This window comes from Ceratotherium simum, chromosome 37 (genome assembly GCF_057802395.1).
Source record: "Ceratotherium simum simum isolate JZ-2026a chromosome 37, ASM5780239v1, whole genome shotgun sequence".
Taxonomy (NCBI): domain Eukaryota; kingdom Metazoa; phylum Chordata; class Mammalia; order Perissodactyla; family Rhinocerotidae; genus Ceratotherium; species Ceratotherium simum.
Genome location: NC_141936.1, coordinates 20,087,816 through 20,107,443, shown reverse-complemented (window position 1 = coordinate 20,107,443; position 19,628 = coordinate 20,087,816). Strand labels below are relative to the sequence as shown.

The following is a 19,628-nucleotide window of genomic DNA, read 5'->3' as shown; positions in this document are numbered from 1 at the left end:
CCCTATGTTCTAGGGTATTCTGAGTTTCCACCCAGAAGGCCCTGAGCCTTGGTCTCTCATGCTAGGACTCATCATTCCTGGTTCACTGCAGACCTTTCTTAGCCCTACCCCCAATCCTCTTCCAGTCTTCACCAATCGGGGCGGGGGTGGTGGTGTTGGAGCTAGGGTGAGGGGAGAGGGGACTTGATTTTTTTTTTTTTGTAAATTTTTATTTTTTATTTTTATTTATTTTCCCCCAAAGCCCCAGTAGATAGTTGTATGTCATAGCTGCACAGCCTTCTAGTTGCTGCATGTGGGACACGGCCTCATGGTGGCCGGAGAAGCGGTGCGTCGGTGCTCGCCTGGGATCCGAACCAGGGCCGCCAGCAGCAGAGCATGCGCGCTTAACCGCTAAGCCAAGGGGCCGGCCCAGGACTTGATTTTTAAATCATCTCCCACCTGTAAGGGGCTGGCTGTGCCACCAGGAAATGAGATTGTGTGACTGAGCAACAGACACGGTGTACCCAGGGGCCTGGATACCCGTGTGGGGTTACCAGCCTGGCCCCTCCTCTGTCCATCCCACCTGGCTCCCCTGTCTGGGACCAGGCCCAGCGCTTGCCTGCTGTGTGGTAACCAAGTCAACAGACCTGCCCTCCTGAGGCCGTTTCTAACAACATTCCCCCCTCTGAGAGACAACTAGAGACTATAAAGAAGCTGGTGGCTCTGGGTCTCTCACAGACCCATCCCTGCTTCCCATCAAGGAGCAGACAGACAAGAGACGTCCCCAGCCAGACCCCAGCCAGGCAGCATGGTGAGCAGAGGTGGGGGCTGAGCATGCAAGTGACGGTCCCAGTGGGCCCAGGGAGGGTATGAGTGACTCTTGGGAGTCCAGGTGTTCATGGGGCTACAGCGACTGGGAAGGTGAGGAAGGAGAGAGGGAAAGACTTCCAGATGTGAGTGTGGCCTGCCAGGTGTGCTGGCATGTGGGTGCATGCAAAGGGGTGGAGAAGGACAGGGCGATGGTAACCAGGAGCAGGGCTGCCAAGGGCTCTGAATTTAGGTGTGGGAAGTATGGGGTGAACAGGAATGGAGCAGAAAGTGTAGGCACTTTCCTGGAAACCCTGGTCCCCGGCAGATTCACTGTTGGCTTCTGGTCCCACCTCTCAGCTGTGGGGACACGTCCTCATAGCTCTGCCCATCTGCTCCACCTTTGTCTGACCCCTCATTTTGGATACATATCAGTGGGGAGATGGAGGAGGAGAAAGGAGAGGGAGGGTGCTCCCATTTATGGAGAGCTGGCTGTGCTTGGGGCTCATTCGATATCTTTTACCCATCTCCCCACCGGGCAGGATAGAAGAGCGGTTAAGAGCATGGTTGGAGGCAGGCTGTGCCCACTCTGAATGTTCCTAGTCTTGCTCATGACCTCCAGCTAGTTGCTTAACCTCTCTGCGAGTCAGTTTCCTCATCTGTAAAATGGGCTAACAAAAGTACTTACCTAAGGGGATTGTTGTGAAGATTAAATGAGATGATGTATGTGAAGCCTTAGCACAGTGCCTGACACCTAATTAATATGCAAGAACTAAACAACATCGCAAGAAAGCCTGCCAGGTACGAGATTATCCTATTTTTACAGTCAAGAAAAGGGAGCTAGAGCAGCTGAGGTGAAGTAATTTGTCTGAGGTCATAGAGGGATGGGGGTTTGAGGCTGAGTCTGTGTGATTCCAGGGGCTGAGTTCTTTGCCCCAAACCTACTGCCCTACAGTATCTTCCAGCAGCTCAGGCATATGAGAGGTCAGAGACGCCTTGTGTTGTTGGGGGCAGGATGGTGTCTGGCTTTGTAGATCTGTCTACAAAGATCTGGGTAGGCTCTGAGGGGCAGCAGCTGGCACTGGCCTCGCCATGTGACTGGTGAGCCCAGTCAGCCCTCCCTCCTGGACCTGGGGATTTCCGGTCCTTGCGTCCCTGAATCCCTCCCAGCTTAATTCATTACCTTCTCTTGCTATGACACTGGGGGTTGGGAGATGGGGAATTGGTAAGAGGACCCAACATGTATGGCTCATCCTAGTATGTGTCATGCAATGAGCCAGGAAATTTGCAAGCATTCTTTCATTAAATCTACATCGTAATTGTAGGAGGGGGTTCTTATTATCGCCCCATTTCACAGGGGAGGACACCCACAGACTGGTTAAGACTCTTGCTCAAGGCAAGTGGAGAAGTAATGAGGCTGGTTACACATGATTTATGGATTAATCCCCCTCATCACAAAATCATAAGTCGAGGCCCCTGTGTCATACTAAAAAAGTCAGTGAAGTGTTAAATTTATGGAAAAAGCATCCTCAATAAAAAATTATGAAATATTTCAGACATGCAAAAAGGTATAGAAAATAGTATAATGAACTCCTGCTACCCACCTTAAGAAATACAATCCCTCTCTGATTGCATTCACCTCCCTCCTCTACCAGAGCAAACCATTATTCCAAATTTGGTGTTAATATTTTCCCTTGCTTTCTTTATTTTTGTAATACACACACATTACAAGAATATGTAGTGAATATATATAATTTATCTGTAGATGATGCATAGTATTGATTTACAAGTTAAAGATATACGGTATCATATTGTATGCTTCTTCTTAATTTGCTTTTTTTCTGGTAAGAATTTTTTCTTGGTGAGATTCTTGTAGTTCATCCATTTCTACTTCTGAATCATTCTTTACCCATTTCCTGCTGTTGAAGGATATTCAACTGGCTTCCGTTGCTATGGTACTGTGACTTTTCTTGCACCTGTTTTCTTGTTTACCTGTGAGAATTCTCTAGAGTAAGAGCATCTTCATCTTTCCTAAATATCCCCAAATTACTCTCCAAAAGAGGTGCATCAGCATCTCTTCTATCAGCAGTGTAAGAGTTCACATTTCTCCACGTCCTCCACAAGGTTAAGCCTTAAAGTTTGGGGAAATTTGATGGATGTGCTCGTTTTGTTTTTAAGGTCTATGGTAACTACTTCTCAAGCAGAGCTGGGAGACATACTCTGGTATCCCTCTTACCACACTGTCACATATCTGTTAACTATGAAGCTCTCCGTTCCCTAGACAGTGAGCTTCTTGAGGACAGGGACCAGTGTTAGGTGTTACATATCCTTAGTGTCAACACAGTGTTCGGCAGATGGTAGAGGCTCAATTAATGTTTGATGAAGCAAGATGGTCAAGCCTTCTTGATTCCCACGAGACTCCCCAGGAAGGGCACTGACCCTTCTCTTTTCTAAGACCAAGCAAGTTATCCCAGTCCTGCTTCAGAGGCCAAGAGTTCTTTGACTACCAGCCTGAAATCGGGGAAGAACTTTCCCCCCAGCCCCACTCTGCTCCAGAACCATGCACACTCAAGAGAGGAAAGAATAGCGCATGCACATCCACTCCAGCCCCACTTTTCCCTTCCTCGCTGGCATTTGTAGCTGTAACGTGAATCTAGAGTTCTTTCTGCTTTCTAGACCTCTTCCTTATCTCTGCCCCCTGAAACGTGACTTGGATCTTGCTTTCCTCCCCAATGGCCCCTAATTTCTTTCTGAACACCACTGGGTTGACTATCGTGCTCTGCCAGACTCATTTGATCCCCTTAATATTCCTTAAGAGGCTTAGTCACTGAGCAAGACTCTATAATCTTACAACTGCCCACATCTTCTGCTTCCCTTGAGGTTTTGGCTCAGCCCCCGGGGCCAATGCCTGTTGGTCCTCAATGCACCAGTAAATGCTTAGACACAGAAGGTGGGGCAGGGAGAGCAGAGTCCGGGAAACTTTGCCCTCAGCCAGTGAACCACTAAAGGAAGGAAGGCAGGAATTGTGTCCAGGCGTGATATGCTTCTCTCTGCTAAGGGTGTTCTCTGCCCTTTGCCCCCTCAGCGTGAGTGCATCTCAGTCCACGTGGGGCAGGCCGGTGTGCAGATTGGCAATGCCTGCTGGGAGCTCTACTGCTTGGAACATGGGATCCAGCCTGATGGGCAGATGCCCAGCGACAAGACCATCGGGGGAGGGGACGACTCTTTCAACACCTTCTTTAGTGAAACTGGGGCTGGAAAACATGTGCCCCGGGCGGTGTTTGTGGATCTGGAGCCCACTGTGATTGGTGAGTGATGATCAGTCCCTGCATGGCCTTGGGTACCACAGCAAATCCATCTCCATAACTGGAGAGCACTGGAGTTTGGGGTTCCCAGTTGCTGCAGCCAATTAGCACTCCAGATCTGCAGAACCACTGTCACTCAGCTCCAGAGTCTCAAGGTCACTCCACATCTCTTTCCCTTTCACTGAAGAACACTTGAAGTCAAGGGCAATAGCAGTAGTATGAACGGGGCTCCTCTAGGGTAGGACTTGGGCCTTAGTGACCCCACTCTGTCTGGGTACCCTGGGGCTCTGGGAGCCAGGCTGCAAGGGTGGGGGGCCTAAAACTCTGCCCACTGCAGATGAGGTTCGGACGGGCACATACCGCCAGCTCTTCCATCCAGAGCAGCTCATCACTGGCAAGGAGGATGCTGCCAACAACTATGCCCGAGGCCACTACACCATTGGGAAGGAGCTCATTGACCTGGTGCTGGACCGGATTCGAAAGCTGGTGAGAGAAGGGCTGAGGGTTGGGGCAGGGGGAATCTGGATTCCTGTCATGAAGTGGTCTAGAGACCAGATCGGGGAAGGGAAGCTTCAGCCCTTGGGAGAACCTCCTGGACAAGTCTTAAATACGCAGGATCAGGACTAGTGAGGAGGGGAGGCAGAGCATAGGCTCCAGCCTAGAGCTGAGGGTCCTCTTTATCCCCTATAGCAACTGGCCTGATGCCAGTGGCCACCAGGGCAAACATGCCCATGGGCTACCTGGTCAAGCTATGGGGGTCCATAAGCATTCCCAGAATATCACCTTGTATTGTAGGGATGTGAGCAGAAGGCCCTGTGAAAAACAGGGATCCAAATAATGCCAGCCCAAGCCTCTGTGATCGACTTTGGCCTCCACCAAGGATGGGGGTCTGGTTCCCGGATTGTTGATCTCAGTAGAGAAACCCTCTAGAAACATCTGAAGTTAAATCAGGGGGGCATGGGTATGAAGCTGGGTGGAGTTGGCAAGTTATGATGACAAATATGACTATGTCACAAGATTCAAGACAGCTGCCTGTTAGAGACCTCAGGAGGTTTTAGAGAGGAAAAGGGAGAGGGAGAAGAGAGAGTGGGCTCTCCCTATGAGGATCTGTTTTGTGTTCTTGGAAAAGTCTTCCATGGATTCTATGAAACTTTTGGGGAATTTGAAACAGCATAAGCTGGTTCTTTCCTGTGTGTCAGCCGGGCTTCGTGTCCCACATTTCTCTTTGCCTTCACTTTCCAGGCTGACCAGTGCACGGGACTCCAGGGATTCCTCATCTTCCACAGCTTCGGAGGGGGCACCGGCTCTGGCTTCACCTCGCTCCTCATGGAGCGGCTCTCTGTCGACTACGGCAAGAAAGCCAAGCTGGAGTTCTCCATCTACCCAGCCCCCCAGGTGTCCACGGCCGTGGTCGAGCCCTACAACTCCATCCTGACCACCCACACCACCCTGGAGCACTCAGACTGTGCCTTCATGGTGGACAATGAAGCCATCTATGACATCTGCCGTCGCAACCTGGACATTGAGCGCCCGACCTACACCAACCTCAACCGCCTCATCGGCCAAATCGTTTCCTCCATCACAGCTTCCTTGCGCTTCGACGGGGCCCTCAATGTGGACCTGACAGAGTTCCAGACCAACCTGGTGCCCTATCCTCGCATCCACTTCCCCCTGGCCACCTATGCACCAGTCATCTCTGCAGAGAAGGCCTACCATGAGCAGCTGTCAGTGGCAGAGATCACCAATGCCTGCTTCGAGCCTGCCAACCAGATGGTGAAGTGTGATCCCCGCCACGGCAAGTACATGGCCTGCTGCCTGCTGTACCGCGGGGACGTGGTGCCCAAGGATGTCAATGCCGCCATCGCTGCCATCAAGACCAAGCGCAGTATTCAGTTCGTGGACTGGTGCCCCACGGGCTTCAAGGTTGGTATCAACTACCAGCCACCCACTGTGGTGCCCGGGGGTGACCTGGCCAAGGTGCAGCGTGCCGTGTGCATGCTGAGCAACACGACCGCCATCGCCGAGGCCTGGGCCCGCCTGGACCACAAGTTCGACCTGATGTATGCCAAGAGGGCGTTTGTGCACTGGTACGTGGGCGAGGGCATGGAGGAGGGTGAGTTCTCTGAGGCCCGGGAGGATATGGCTGCTCTGGAGAAAGATTATGAGGAGGTGGGCATGGATAGCGTGGAGGGAGAGGGAGAAGAAGAGGAGGGGGATGAATACTAGGGGAATCCTGCATGTCTGTCCTAAACAAAGTGCTGTGGGCTTATTGTCTCACAAATGTCTTTTTCTCTTGGGAAAAGCCATGGGGGGAGGGCTTCTTCTTCTTCAAGAGATAGGAAGGCTGATATCTTAGCCTGGGATCCCCAGAAAGCAGATCTGATTTCAGATATCATTAGAGGGAAATTCCAGAGAACAGAATGGGGGCTAAGGAGAGTAAAGCAGAGAAGGGGGGAGAATTCACCCTAGAGAAGATGCAGCCAAATAAATGGTATCTCAGAACCATTCTTTGGGTGAGGGGGCAGGAGAAGAGGTGAGGGTGGGAGAATTTATGCACTGGCTCCATTCTTCCATTGGTTAAACCTTCGCCCCATCAAGCATGAACTCCTCTGTACTTTCGGGTTGTACACGCCTGGGCTGCAGGGTCAACAGGGAAATCCTGGAGCAGGAGGCGAGGCGCTGTTAGGTTTCATGTGTGTGAGTTGGTCCCTGCTGCACAGGGCTGCAACAAAAGCCTGGTGAGGCGAGGAGGTCTGCAGTGGTGCCTTACAGTAGTCTGATAGAGCTGGTGCCCACTAGCCCACCCTACAGATTGGGGGTTTGTCTTCTTCAGGCAGGAAGTGTGGGTATAGAGAGTCCAGAAGCTGGCATTAAGGCAGCACAGTGGCACAGTGACAGCAACAATGGGGAATGGCCGGGGGCAGGGTGCTAACCTCCCAGTAATCTCCATCAACACTCACCACTTTTTGATAAAGACAACTGACCTTTCTTCAATGCTATGCCATGTGTTATGCAAGCACAGCTTCCAACCAGATGGCTGCCCCTAAAATCCTTCTATATGGACTTTCTGTAGCCCCTGCGGGGCTGGAGGGATGGTTTAACCATCGGATGTGCTGGAACTAGAGCAATCCCCACCACCAGCCCCAGAGAGAGTCGATGCTCGGTGCTGCCCTCAGCTCTGTCCTTCCTGCAGTCTCCTCTTCCCAGGATTGGATGTTGGGAAGGCAACCCCAAAGTCAGCAACACCAGGAAGCTGCCATCACCCTTAGAGCTGGAGGAGCCAAGGGATGAGATGGTGATGTGAGAGCCTTGGAGCTGGGACACCAGGTGGGAGCTGGAGCCACAGCAGAGCTACCCAGAGGGAGCAGGAGGGACCAAGGAAGGAGGGACATTTGGCAGGATTCAGAGCCATGGAGGAGACACAGCCACTGCCTTAGGCGCCACCTGGTTCTCCCTTCCTCCCACCCTCATGTCCAGCCAGTGGCTCCCATTGTCTGAACCTACACAGAAGCTAGTTCGCAAGGGGGGAGCTAGGAAAAAGGGGGTGCAGCCTGCTCTACCCTATAGAGCAGGGCAGGGAAGGAGAAAGAACGGATCTCAGAGAAAACAGGTGAATCAAAAACACACCCACACCTAGATCTAGCACCTGGATGCCATTCAGGGCCTGGAGTGACCCCTGCCCTCCGTCTGGTCCCCCTCACCTGTCCTTGTCACCCTTGTCCCAATGATTACATTGTCATGAGTAGAGGATGGAGTGGAAGCAACAGGATGGTGGGGGGTTTAGAGAAGAAAATAGGCATGCCCAGTGTAGCAGTTCCCTCCTATTTTGGAATTATTTGCCTGGAGAGAGCAAGTATTCTCAGCTGTTCTTTGAGGATTTACGCTTATGGGGGAAGCTCTGTCCTGGGAAGGGAGAGGGCTGCAGTTGTACATATGTGTGTCTGGTGGTTTCAGAGGGAATTTAATTCAGAGGGAGTATTTAGAAGCCCACTTTAGTTGAATAACTCTGCTATATCCTCAAATCTACTTTTTCCCCCCCATTAAAATGGCTGACTTTCAAATCTTTATTTGACTCTTGTCTTTCTCTCTTTCAACTGGTTTTAAACTTGGTGAAGGAAGAGGGGTTCTTTTGGGAGCCCTTCGAACCCCAAGAAATTCATGTCATTTATTGAGCATCTACTGTGTACTAGGCCCTTATCCATATTGTCTTATTTAGTCCTGAGGTCAATATGGTTATACCCGCTGGACTGGAAGCTCATGGGAACAAGGCCTGTTCTAGTCTCAGCACCTGCAATGTTGCCTGACACATATCAGACACCAGATATTTGTTGAATAGACTTGTTAAATGAATGCCCATTTTATAGACATGGAGACTGAGGCTCAGAGAAGTTATCTGAGTTGCCCAAGGTTACTAAGCTAGTAAATGGAGGAATCCGGATTCAAACCCAGGTCCGCCTGGGCCAAAGCTTATGCTGCTGCCCTCCCCTTCCTCAGAGGCCCTTCCCTCCTGCCCACAGCAGTTCCAGGCACCCCTCCAGATGTCACCTCTTCTGGGCCTGCCAGGTTCCCAATGTCCAGAGAGTGACTCAGGTGCCTCGAAGGCAGGGAGGGGACGACACTTGACACTCCCCTGCCCAGGCACTGGTGGAGGGCATGTATGGGGATGCAGGGACCCAGCTTCTGTGGCTGAACAAGAGTAGAGGCATCTTTGGGGCCAGGTTTTGGGGCAGTCAGTGCCCTCTGGAAAGGGCCCCACCCCATGACATCATAAGAGGTGAGGTGAGGGCTTGGGAGAGGCCAGAAGGGAGGGCCAAGAGAGAAGTGAGGTCTTTACCTGCCAGGATGGCTGGGCATCCAGAGAGGTGGCCAGGCTCCCTCCTGTCTGCTGTACCAGCCAGCTCACCCTGGGCAGGTGCATGGCCACCTCCTCTCAGAACCTGCAAACCCACCCAGCTAGTAACTGGCAGGTTCTGGCAGGCGTAGTGGACTGGGTGTGGGTTTGGGGAGGCAAGAACCCAAAGTTCCATAGAGCAGCTGGGAGCGCCACCCAGCCTGGCTCCTGGGGACTCCCTCAGTGCGGGGCAACACTTTCATCTCTGACATTTCTAAAGCCAGGGTACCATAACCTCCTCCAGGCAGACACAAGAGACAGATTCCCAAGCTTGGATTCTACCCGACACATTTATTCCCTCGCCTCTGATGTGTCAGGAACAGGCCTGCCTCCAAAGCTGCCCTCTCACCAGCCCCTCCTTCTGGAACACCACTGCCCCCTTCTCCTCTCAAAGTTGCCATTCCTTCCAGCTTAGGTCACAGTCACCCAGCACGCATCCAGCCCCGGGGAGCGCTCCCTCCTGTAGGCTCTTCTGACACCTACTGTCTGTCTCTATCACTCATTCAGCACTTGGCAACAGACTGCCTGGTATGGTCGCACTTAGCTTCTCGCCAATATCCTATTTCCCTAACTAGATTTTTAAAAATTAAGTATGTGTTTGAACAGTTATTACATGCACATGCTTCAGAATTCAAAAGGTACCAAAGAAGTTTAGAAACAGCAAAAACAAGTCAATACAGCAAAAATAAATCCTCTTCATTTGTTCCCCTCTTCGCAGCCACCAATGTTAACTTTTTTGTTAGTGTTTCCTTCCAGAGACATCTAAGTATATACAAATGTACATATACACATTTAGATACACTTTGTTCTATACCTTGTCTTTTCACTTAATAAATCTAGAAGACGGTCCATATCAGTACATATAAATATGCCTCATTCTTTTTGGTGACAACATAATATTCCGTCGTATAGTGTACTATTGCTTATTTAACCAGTCTGCTAGTAATAGTCTTTAGGTTGTTTCCAATCCTTGCTATTGAAAAGAATGCAGTAACCCTCGTATCTACCTCTTTGCACATATGTGCAACCATAAATTATTAGAATTGGAATTGCTGGGTCAAAGGCCATACACCTTTAATTCTGATATATCTCATATTGCTCTCTTTAGCAGTTATACCAAATTACCCTCCCACTGCCAATGTGAGAGAATGCCTGTGCCCACAGCCTTGCCCATACAATGTATTAAACTTTTTGATCCTTGTCAATCATCTAAGTGAAACAAAGTATTTTGTTGTAGCATTCCTTTATAATTCCCTTGTTATGAATGATGTTGAGCATCTTTTCATATATTTAAAACCAAGTATTTCCTCTTCTGTGAACTGTCTTGTCTGTGCCTTTTGTGCATTTAAAAAATTGCGTTGTATGTCTTACTAATTTGTTGGAATTCTTTGTGAAAAGGAAATTAACCTGTTGTCTGCTAGATGTGTTCCATATAATTTCCCTCAGCTGTCATTTGTCAGTGTCCCAGCTAGATTTTCATCTCTTTGAGTTCAGGGACTGGAACTTAAATCTCTTTGTATTCCTTTTCTTAATACAATACCACATACATGGAAGGTGCTAGACAAGTGTCTGTTGAGGTAACAGAAGCAAGAAGAAGAAAGATAGATCTGGAAGATTTTGGAGTGACCTACCCTAACCCATTCCTTCCTTTTATACCAAGGCCAGTCAGGACTCTCGTTGTAAACAACAGAAACTAACTTTGGCAAATTAAAAAAAGAACAAAAGAGAAGAAAAATCACACAATTGGAGAGAGATTGGGTAGCACACAGAATCAATGCGAGGCTGATTCAAACAGGCAACAAACAAGACTTCACAAACAGGTAGGCACCAAGGGAAGCTGGGCAGCCAGCACCATAGTCAAGGTCAGGGCACAGGACAGCCTGCCTAAAAGACCCCTGTCGCCTCCACCCGCGGCAGTGAGGCCCCCTCCCACCAGGCACTGAGGCTGACATTTCCTCCTCCAGACACTAGAGGCCGCTGCTGGCTCCGCCGCCAGCACCGCAGAAATGAGATCTCACCTGCCCCTGCCTCTCTGTGACCTGCTCCAGATTCCAAGTCCCAGTTGGAGCTTCTCATTGGCAGAGCTTGTGTCTTTTGCCTGCACCTTGGAGCCGAGAAGTCTGGGAGAGCGAGCGTCAGGGCTTTGTGGCAGGTAGTGACCTGCCTCCCATCAAGGCCTACGCAACGGGAATTCTCCAAATGCATGCAGGAAGCTCAGACCGTGCGCAGCCAGGAAAACGACAAATGCACTCCACCCTCTTCGCTCTTGTTTGGTTTAAGCCCTTCTCTTGGTGAAAGGTTTCTGGGTCATCCAGCCTAAAACTCTCTCTGGACTCACATAACCGGTACTGCTTGGGTCAGTCATGATGCCAGAGAGGATCTGTACTGAGACCTACTGTATACCATGCCTCATTTGACTTCCAAACAGCCCTAGGTGTTACCCGTATTTAGGGAGGAAAAACTGAGTCCTCAGAAGTTTTCCCAAGGCACACAGTAGTGCCAGGTTGCAAGCCAGGGTCTATTTGTTTCCAAAGCCCTGGGGTTTCCCTGTGGGCTCTATTGATGGGCGGGTATCTTGTCAAGTTGGAGCTCTGTGAAGGCAGAGGTTGGACCTCATCCTTCTTTTTACATCCTGGCAGCATCTACTGTGTAGAAGATGCTCAATTAATGCTTGTGGATTCACCTGGATGATATCAAGCAGGAGCCAGTTCTGGAAGGTTCTCTAACTCTCCCTTGAGGCCTGAACCCAGGAATCATCTTGAGGTGGAAGAGGTCTACTCATCACTTTGGGAAGAAAAACCTTGAACATGGGGAATTTCCTTTTCCTTTTTTTTTCCTTTTACCCTTTAACCCCACCTTCCCTCAAATATGTCAAAGCTGTCAACAGGAGGTTCGCATCTGTTCATTATTTAAGCATCCAGTGGATATTTTTGAATCCCACGACTGCCCTAATACTCTAGCGAGAAAAAAGACACAATCTCTGTCCCATGGAATTTACATTCTAGTGGGGCAGGTGAATGTCAATCAAATAATCAAACAAATAAAGGCTAATTTGTAGCTCTGACACGTGTGATGAAGGATGCCATGAGATGCTGTAGGAGGCAGGTCTGACCTACTCAGGGAAGTCGGGCAGCGTCTTTTGGGGACCTGGGGCTGGAGCTGGGATCTGAGGAAGGGAGAGGATATAGGCCCAGAGGGGAGTCTGTGAGTCCTTGATATGACGATTTCCTCCGGGGTGAGTAACCATCGATCATCGAGCCGGTTTATAGGCAAGCGACAGAGGGACCAGGGGTCAGGTGGCTTGCTATTGGCGAGTGCGCCACGCCTGGACGGTCCCGGCGGCTGTCTCCCAAGTCCCATCTGAGGACGACGTCATCCTGGTGCAAGCCCAAAATAGCCGGCTCCGCCTCCATCTCCCGGCAGCCCCTGCAGCCGCACCCCCTCCACCCCCCGCCCCTCGGGTGACAGGCCGAGCCGGTCGCCTCTGGGTCTCTAGTAGTTTCCGTGCCGCTGACGCATGCTTGCGCGCACAGCTGGGCCGGCCGCGTCCTACGCAGCAGCCGCGAGCCGGGCAGCCGGTGCCAGACGGTTCCCGGCGGGGGGCAGGGGCGGGGCGCTGCAGGAGGCCAGGGACTCCCGGCCAAGGAGGTGCGGGCGGGGGACCCCGGTCAGGCTGGGGGGCCCTGGGCCGGGCTGCTGCAGTTAAGGGACTTCGACAGGGCTCCCCGGGCCTGGGCACCAAGATAGCCCGTGGCACCGGCCTGCGGGGGCCGATAAGGCTCCCCGGGGGAGCCTAGTCACCGGCCGCAAGGAGAGCCCAGTGGGTTCCGCTTCCCCCGGGAGGGCCTTCCGCCACCGGGGGGTTCTCCAGCCCCAGGGAGGGGCCCTTGGTTCGTTCTGCCTGATTCCTCCTTCCTTCCTGCAGCCCCAAGGAGGCTCGCCTGACTACTGACGAGTTGCCATGGCATCCTACTACGATATCCTAGACGTGCCGCGAAGTGCGTCCGCTGATGACATCAAGAAGGCGTAAGTGCCTCCGCTGCGCATCAGGAAGCCTCACCCTCCTCCGACACTCGCACCCCTCCCCCACCATGGGGCCCTTCAGTGCCAGGGAACCAGGTCTATAGAAAGGATTGGGGGGCTCCCTCAGAGAGTGACACCTGTAGGGGGGAAGGAGACCCCTGGATGAGTAGGAGAAAGTCCATAGCGTGAAGAAGTTCTGCTGGGAGCTGCACTGTGCGTCCTTCTGCGGTAAACCCTCCCTTCCCCTCTCCTCCACTCTTGTCCCAACCCCTGCCCCTAGTCTTCTCAGGATGCGGTGGTGCAAAGATGCCCAGGCAATGTGACCAGGAGGGACCAGTGCCCCTGTACCCTCCATGGCCACATGTACCCCCAGCCTTTGCAACCTCAGCCCCAGTGAGCCCCAGGGAGGGGTTAGGGCTGGGGTTTCCCCCCCTCACATTACGTCCGCCGAGACAAGTGGTCCTAGTGCTGGCTGCAGAGGGGAGAGAGGGACTGCGCGAAAACATCGCAGCAGAGGCAGCCGCAGCAGCTGGGGTGGCCAGGGATGTGACTACGGAAAGGACAATGGTGGCTAATGGGAAAATGGGTCATTCTGTCCCGCGGTGGGAAGCAGCTGCATTTGTCCCCTGACCTTCCCCTCTGAACCACTTCCTGCAGGTACCGGCGGAAGGCGCTACAGTGGCACCCGGACAAGAACCCGGATAATAAAGAGTTTGCTGAGAGGAAGTTCAAGGAGGTGGCCGAGGCGTATGAAGTGCTCTCGGACAGTAAGGGCCAGGGGCAGGGCAGGGCAGCACCCGTCGCCCCCACTTCGGGCCCTGTCACACTCCTTCCCAAGGCCGTGCTGCCACCCCAGTCTCCTCCCTGCCTTTTTCCAACCTGGCATTTAAGTGCTCCCCTCCCGCAGGGACTCTGGGAATTTTTTCTTTTTTTTTGCTTCGAGTCAAATGAGTGCCTACTATGCGCAAAGCATCCTTTTATTTTCCCTTTAATCCCCTGTGCTCAGTGTCTGCTCCCCAGGATCTAGTAGGTGTGCCCTGGGTCCTGACAAGGGGAAGGAAGCAGGGCGGGTAACCGACGTGTGCCGAGCCTTCTCTGTGCCAGGCACTGGGGGGGTGCCATCTCCATGAGTCCTCACAGTCATCCTGTGAGGCAAGGTTTATCACCCCCACTTCACAGGCGAGGAGACTGGGGCTCAGAAAGGTGAAGTAACTTGCTCCAGGTCACACAGAGCTGGAATACGAATCCAGGTCTGTCTTTTATTAATTCATTCAAAAAATATTCACTGAATGCTTATGGTGCCGGGCACTTGTTGGGTTCTGGGGAACAATGGAGGACAAGGGGGCACTGTCCTCATCCTGCTGGGTTTATCATATTCTGGTCGGGGGAGACCGACATGAACCAAGTAAATACACAGACAAGAGTGTTCCAAAGGAAAGTAGTGGGGTGATGTGACAGGGAGTGATGGGCATCAGTTTTTGTTACGGTGGTCACAGGAGGCCTCTCTGAGGAGGTGACATTCAGGCTAAGCCCTGATAGTAATAACATAGTAATAATTAGCAAACATTCATTGAACACTTACTGTGTATCAGGCCCGGTGTTAAGAAGTTTACGTAGATTATTTCATTGAATCCTTGCAACAACCCTAAGAGGTAGGTGCTGCTGTGTCCATTTGAAAGATGAGAAGGACTGGGCTGCTGCTATAAGCTGTAGCCCGTGTCCCCTGTGCACCTTGTCGTCCCCCAAGTGTCAGTCTCAGGGCAGTCCTCTGAAGGTCCTAGCCCGGAATGGGAGGCCGTCATCCCAGAGGGAGGAGAAATGATCTGCTCTCTCTTTCCAGAGCATAAGCGGGAGATCTACGACCACTATGGCCGGGAAGGGCTGACGGGGGCAGGTAGGTGCAGTGGTGGGGCCCAGGGGTGGAAGTGGGGGAGGGAGGGGGGTGCAGATTCTTGCAACGGATGTGCTCTTGAGGCTCCTGGCTGTGCCTTAGGTGGGGTGCCCTGGCTCAGGGCAGGATGCACACCCTCAGCCCCCTCCTTGTGCTGCCACTCCTCCAGGGACTGGCCCATCTCGGGCAGAAGCTGGCAGTGGTGGGCCTGGCTTCACCTTCACCTTCCGCAGCCCTGAGGAGGTCTTCCGGGACTTCTTTGGCAGCGGGGACCCTTTCTCGGAGCTCTTTGGTGAGTGGGCTCAGGAGGCCTCTGACTAGCTCGACTTCCCCCTCCAGGCCTGTCCCGTGAGCTCAGGGGCCCTTAGGCGAGAGGCTGAGAGGGAAGCAGAATTCCACAGACTGAAGATTTTGTGGGGGTGGATCCAGTGAGAGCCGGGACAGAACCTTACACAGGCCTGAACCCGCGTGACCCTATAGAGACACTTCAGAGACTCGCCTTATTAAATGATAACAACAATAATACATTGTTAGACCTCACAATGACAGCCATGAGAGCAAGACTCAAAGCATCATGTGACAAAATGACATTACAAATACCAACAGAAGCCATTTTTTGAATAATTAATATGTGCCAAGTATCCCCCCCGCCCCCATCCTCTAATGAACCCTGCGAGGTGGACAATTTTATCCCCATTTACAGATCAGAAAACAGAGGCACATTCAAATAACTTGCTTAGAGTCACACAGCAATTGGCAGTCGGGACTCGTAGCCATGTCTGCCTGACATCACCCCGAGCTTACCTGCCTGGACTCACGGAGCTATCTGTCCACCCTCCCTCATTCCCGCCCCTTATTCTTCATTGTGGACAGAATTTACCAGTGAACTTTTTCATATATAATATTAAATAGGAGCTTAATTTGTAAATAAGTCCAAGCAAAAAAGAAGAAAATCAGAAATGTGCCCAGTTGCTTAGCACCTTATATTTCTAGACTTAAAAGCAGGGTTCACACCTGTTTTGGGGGGAAATGTCTTCACCAGATGACTGTTAATCTGCTCACTTGTTGCAGATGACCTGGGCCCCTTCTCAGAGCTTCAGAACCGGGGTCCCCGACACTCGGGCCCCTTCTTCAGCTTCTCTTCCTCCTTCCCTGGGCACTCTGGTAAGTGCTTTCTCGTCCCAGTTTTGCAAGCTCTGAGTCCCGGAACCCCTCGCTTTGGCTCATTGCTTGTCCAAGCCCTCTCTCCCGTGTGTCTGGAGCCCCGGCTCTGGGCGGCGATGTGGGCAGACTCCACAGAGGTGGCTGGCCCGTTGTGACTGCGGCGTGCGGCGCACAGCCTCCGTCTAACGACCTCTCCTCCTCCTCTGTCCCGACCCCAGATTTCTCCTCCTCGTCTTTCTCCTTCAGTCCTGGGGCCGGTGCTTTTCGCTCTGTTTCTACGTCCACCACCTTCGTCCAAGGACGCCGCATCACGACGCGCAGGTGAGGGCTCCTGTGGCACCATGTGGGGCGTGGGGGTGGAGGGGGAGCTGCATACACCTAGAAAGTCAGCCCCTCGAGGGCAGAGCCAAGCCTGTCCTGCTCACTGCGGCCTCCCTGGACGGGCGCCTGCAGGACTCAGGCATGCTCGCTGACTGCAGTGTGCTTCTTCCCCAGAATCATGGAGAACGGGCAGGAACGGGTGGAAGTGGAGGAGGACGGGCAGCTGAAGTCAGTCACGATCAATGGTGAGCAGCGCTCTGCCACCCGGGCCCGGGCAGGAAGCCCCAGCCCCAGGCCCCAAAGCCCCTTCCCCAAACTGCTCCTTTCTGGACTCCCTTGGGGCAGGGAGGGAATGGCGGCCGCAGGCCAGACTGGCAGGATCAGTGCTGGCGATCCGGGGAAGGGGGCTGGGATGGGGAAGTGGGGAGTCTCAGAGGGCCAGCTCATCGTCATCACCATTAGTGGGGTGCATGGCATTTGCAGAGCACTTTACTATTTTTAAAGCACTTGCACACATACCATCTCTCCTGTATTTTTAAAACAGCCAGAGGGAAAGCTGGGCAGTTGTAGTCGCCCTGTTTTTCATTTGAGGAGACTGAGCCTTGGCATGGTTAAATGGCCTGACCTCCCAAGGAGCCCCAGGCCCAAGGCTTTGTCCTACTTAGCAAGGGGAAAAGCCAGGAATGACACTCAGGATGCAGGAGTGAACTCTTCCCACAGCACCACGCCGTGCAGGATGGTCGCCATGGCTACCCTTCCATGCCTGCTGTCTCTGGAGCACCGTGTGCTAAGTGCTTTCCATGGGCTGTCATAGTTAATCACTGGAACAATCTGACAGTGTACACATTCTCATCATCCCCATTTAACAGATGAGGAAAGGGAGGCTGAGGGAGGGTGAGTACCTTGCCCAAGGAGACAGCTCGTACCTGCTGGAGCTGAATACCAGCCCACGCTCATAACCGCTATGCTAGGTGCCAGAACGCATGTGCGCCAGTTCCAAAGGAGGGGCTGCAAGTGGTCAGAGTCGTTGCTGCATGAGGCAGCCTGGCAGAAGTCTCCTGGCCTGGGTCAGAGAGCCTCATGGTGGCCGTGCCTCTTGCAGGCGTCCCAGATGACCTGGCACTGGGCTTGGAGCTGAGCCGTCGCGAGCAGCAACAGTCTGTCACCTCCAGGTCTGGGGGCACGCAGGTCCGGCAGACCCCTGCCTCACGCCCCTCTGACAGCGACCTCTCCGAGGATGATGAGGACCTGCAGCTGGCCATGGCCTACAGCCTGTCAGAGATGGAGGCAGCTGGGAAGAAACCGGCAGGTGGGCGGGCGGTGCAGCGACGACGGCACAGGCGGCCCAAGGCCCAGCACCAAGATCCGGGCGTGGGGGTGACCCATGAGGGTGCCAGGGGTGATGTGGCCAAACCCAGCCCGTCCCCGGAGGAGAAGGCCTCTCGTTGCCTCATCCTCTGACCACCAGGCCCAACCCACCCCGATTCAGGGTGTCCAGGGGTCCTGCTTACTGTCAGGAGAGCAGAGAGGGGCACGCCTGAGCTGCAGGAGCCCCTCTGCAACCCCACGCTCCCTCTGCAGGTTTCCCTCCCAGGGCCACCCACACTCCAGTGTGGACTCTGGATTTGCTGTGCTCAGCCCATGGCCAATAGGTCCCTGGTGAAGCCCAGAGTGGGGGGCCTCAGGGCAGTGGGAGGGCCTGAGGAGCCAGGATGCACTTATTCTTATTAGGTGGGGAGTTTCTAAGGGGCATTAGTGGTTTGGGTCGGGCCTTTTGTGCCCAGGTCTTCTGCCACCTGTGTTGCTGGTGATGTCAAGGAAGGAGGACTTGGCCTGGGGTTCTCTGAGCTGGAGTCGGCAGCTCCGCTGGGGAGTCTCCCTCTCTCCTTGCTCTGCAGCTGCAGACACCCCTCCCCCCCCCCCCGCCCCCTGATTTCTGTGCAGTATTGAGCTCTGACCGTCTCTGTTGCTTCCCTTCTGGTGCTGCTTCTCCTTCCTCGCACTCTTCTCTCTGCAATTCCCTGCGGGCCGCATCGCTTTCTTTCACTGCCGGCTGGCTAGGACTCCCTTCTTCCTTCCCCAAGAAGGCCTCAGTGTGGCGAGGAAGATGCTGTGGCCGGTAGGGCCATAAGGTCTTCCGGGGAGGCTAGCTGGGTGGGGCGGGAGCCTCTCGGCCGTCCAGATTCGGAACCGGAGCCCACTCCTCCTCCCTTCCTCTTGCTGCCTCAGCCTGGCCCAGGCCTCAGGACTAGGCAGAGGTGAGGCCGGCTAACCCTGGAGAGGTGGGATAAGGCCAGGGTGCCCCAGGAGGGAGGCCTAGGAGGGGACTGTACCCCGTCCTCCTTCACCATGCATCAGGGCGCAGGGGAGGCCACAGGGCTAGCCCAGGTCTGCATGCTCAGCTCCATCCTCCACGGCTTGCTGCTGACCCTCTCTCCTGTCACCCTGTCCCTGCTCTCTCCCCAGATGTGTTCTGAGCTGGTGTCCGGGATCCAGAGTCGCTGCACAGTTCCAACAGGACAGCGCCCTCCCCTGTGCACTGGGAGGGGACCCTCCATCCCTCTCCCTCACCCGTGCTGAGTGTAGAGCTGGGCCTGGGTGGTGGGTGGGGGCTGGGTGGGAGGTGTCTTAGCCTGTAAACTCTTCCCTGGGTGTTTGGTGCTGTCTCTTGGGGACTACAAGTCCCAGAATGCAATGCACCCTGCCTCATTTCTGATAGGTCATGCTTGGGGGAGGTGGTGCATGGTTATGGTGCATCTTGGGACATGTAGTTCCAGCCCAGATCGGCCTGTCACTCCCCGTGAGACGGGGAGACCTTGTCATTTGATTTGTCCCTGGCAGGGCTGGCAGGAATGTGGATGAAGGGGTAACGGGCCTCGCTTCGGTTCCCCTGACACCTCTTGCTAGCGCCGGGGTGGGAGTGTACAAATCAAAGCCCTGCGGCATCTGGGAGTGGCTCTTCCTGTGGGCAGTCCTGGGTCCCAGGAACAAGCCGGAGTGGATCTGCTAAGCAGGGCGTGGCCCCAGAAGGCTGGTGGGCATGGGCCGGCAGAGAGCTTGGAAGGGAAGGCCGCCCTATTGGGATGTGTGTGTGTGTGTGTGTGTGTGTGTGTGTGTGTGTGTGTGGCCGGGATTGGCGTGTGATGGGCACTCCGGGCATGTTGCTGCTTGTACTGCTTCTTCTGCCTCTGACCCTGCTGCCCATTCCTTCTCTCCAACATCGCAGACGAGCTGCCTCTCCTCCTCC

At 53.5% G+C, this 19,628-nt stretch overlaps 2 protein-coding genes across 3 annotated transcripts; both read left to right on the top strand.

Annotated features, from left to right (window-relative positions):
- Positions 1 to 1,801: 1,801 nt before the first annotated feature.
- Positions 1,802 to 6,317, top strand: LOC101394904 (tubulin alpha-1D chain). Its single transcript, XM_087424510.1, has 4 exons — positions 1,802 to 1,840; positions 3,872 to 4,094; positions 4,429 to 4,577; positions 5,334 to 6,317. Exons 1-4 carry the CDS (start codon positions 1,802 to 1,804, stop codon positions 6,315 to 6,317), a joined length of 1,395 nt encoding a protein of 464 aa, XP_087280636.1.
- Positions 6,318 to 12,437: 6,120 nt separating this feature from the next.
- DNAJB2 (DnaJ heat shock protein family (Hsp40) member B2) lies at positions 12,438 to 18,991 on the top strand. Of its 2 annotated transcripts, XM_004427591.3 has the most exons (10): positions 12,438 to 12,630; positions 12,908 to 13,008; positions 13,663 to 13,772; positions 14,846 to 14,899; positions 15,066 to 15,188; positions 15,968 to 16,060; positions 16,279 to 16,381; positions 16,556 to 16,626; positions 17,484 to 17,690; positions 18,848 to 18,991. In XM_004427591.3, the coding sequence occupies exons 2-10, from the start codon at positions 12,944 to 12,946 to the stop codon at positions 18,856 to 18,858; spliced, it is 837 nt and encodes a 278-aa protein (XP_004427648.1). In that variant the 5' UTR covers positions 12,438 to 12,630; positions 12,908 to 12,943; the 3' UTR covers positions 18,859 to 18,991. The 2 variants fall into 2 exon arrangements, with proteins under 2 accessions (XP_004427648.1, XP_004427647.1); XM_004427590.3 differs by lacking the exon at positions 18,848 to 18,991 and having other exon boundaries at positions 17,484 to 18,841.
- Positions 18,992 to 19,628: the final 637 nt, after the last annotated feature.

Coding starts and splice junctions, on each gene's coding strand:
- LOC101394904 (XM_087424510.1), top strand. CDS start 1,802: ATGGTGTCTGGCTTTGTAGATCTGTCTACAAAGATCTGG. Junction 4,095..4,428: donor TCTGGAGCCCACTGTGATTG/GTGAGTGATGAT, acceptor TGCCCACTGCAG/ATGAGGTTCGGACGGGCACA. Junction 4,578..5,333: donor TGGACCGGATTCGAAAGCTG/GTGAGAGAAGGG, acceptor TTCACTTTCCAG/GCTGACCAGTGCACGGGACT.
- DNAJB2 (XM_004427590.3), top strand. CDS start 12,944: ATGGCATCCTACTACGATATCCTAGACGTGCCGCGAAGTGCGTCCGCT. Junction 14,900..15,065: donor GGAAGGGCTGACGGGGGCAG/GTAGGTGCAGTG, acceptor CCACTCCTCCAG/GGACTGGCCCATCTCGGGCA. Junction 16,382..16,555: donor CGCCGCATCACGACGCGCAG/GTGAGGGCTCCT, acceptor CTTCTTCCCCAG/AATCATGGAGAACGGGCAGG.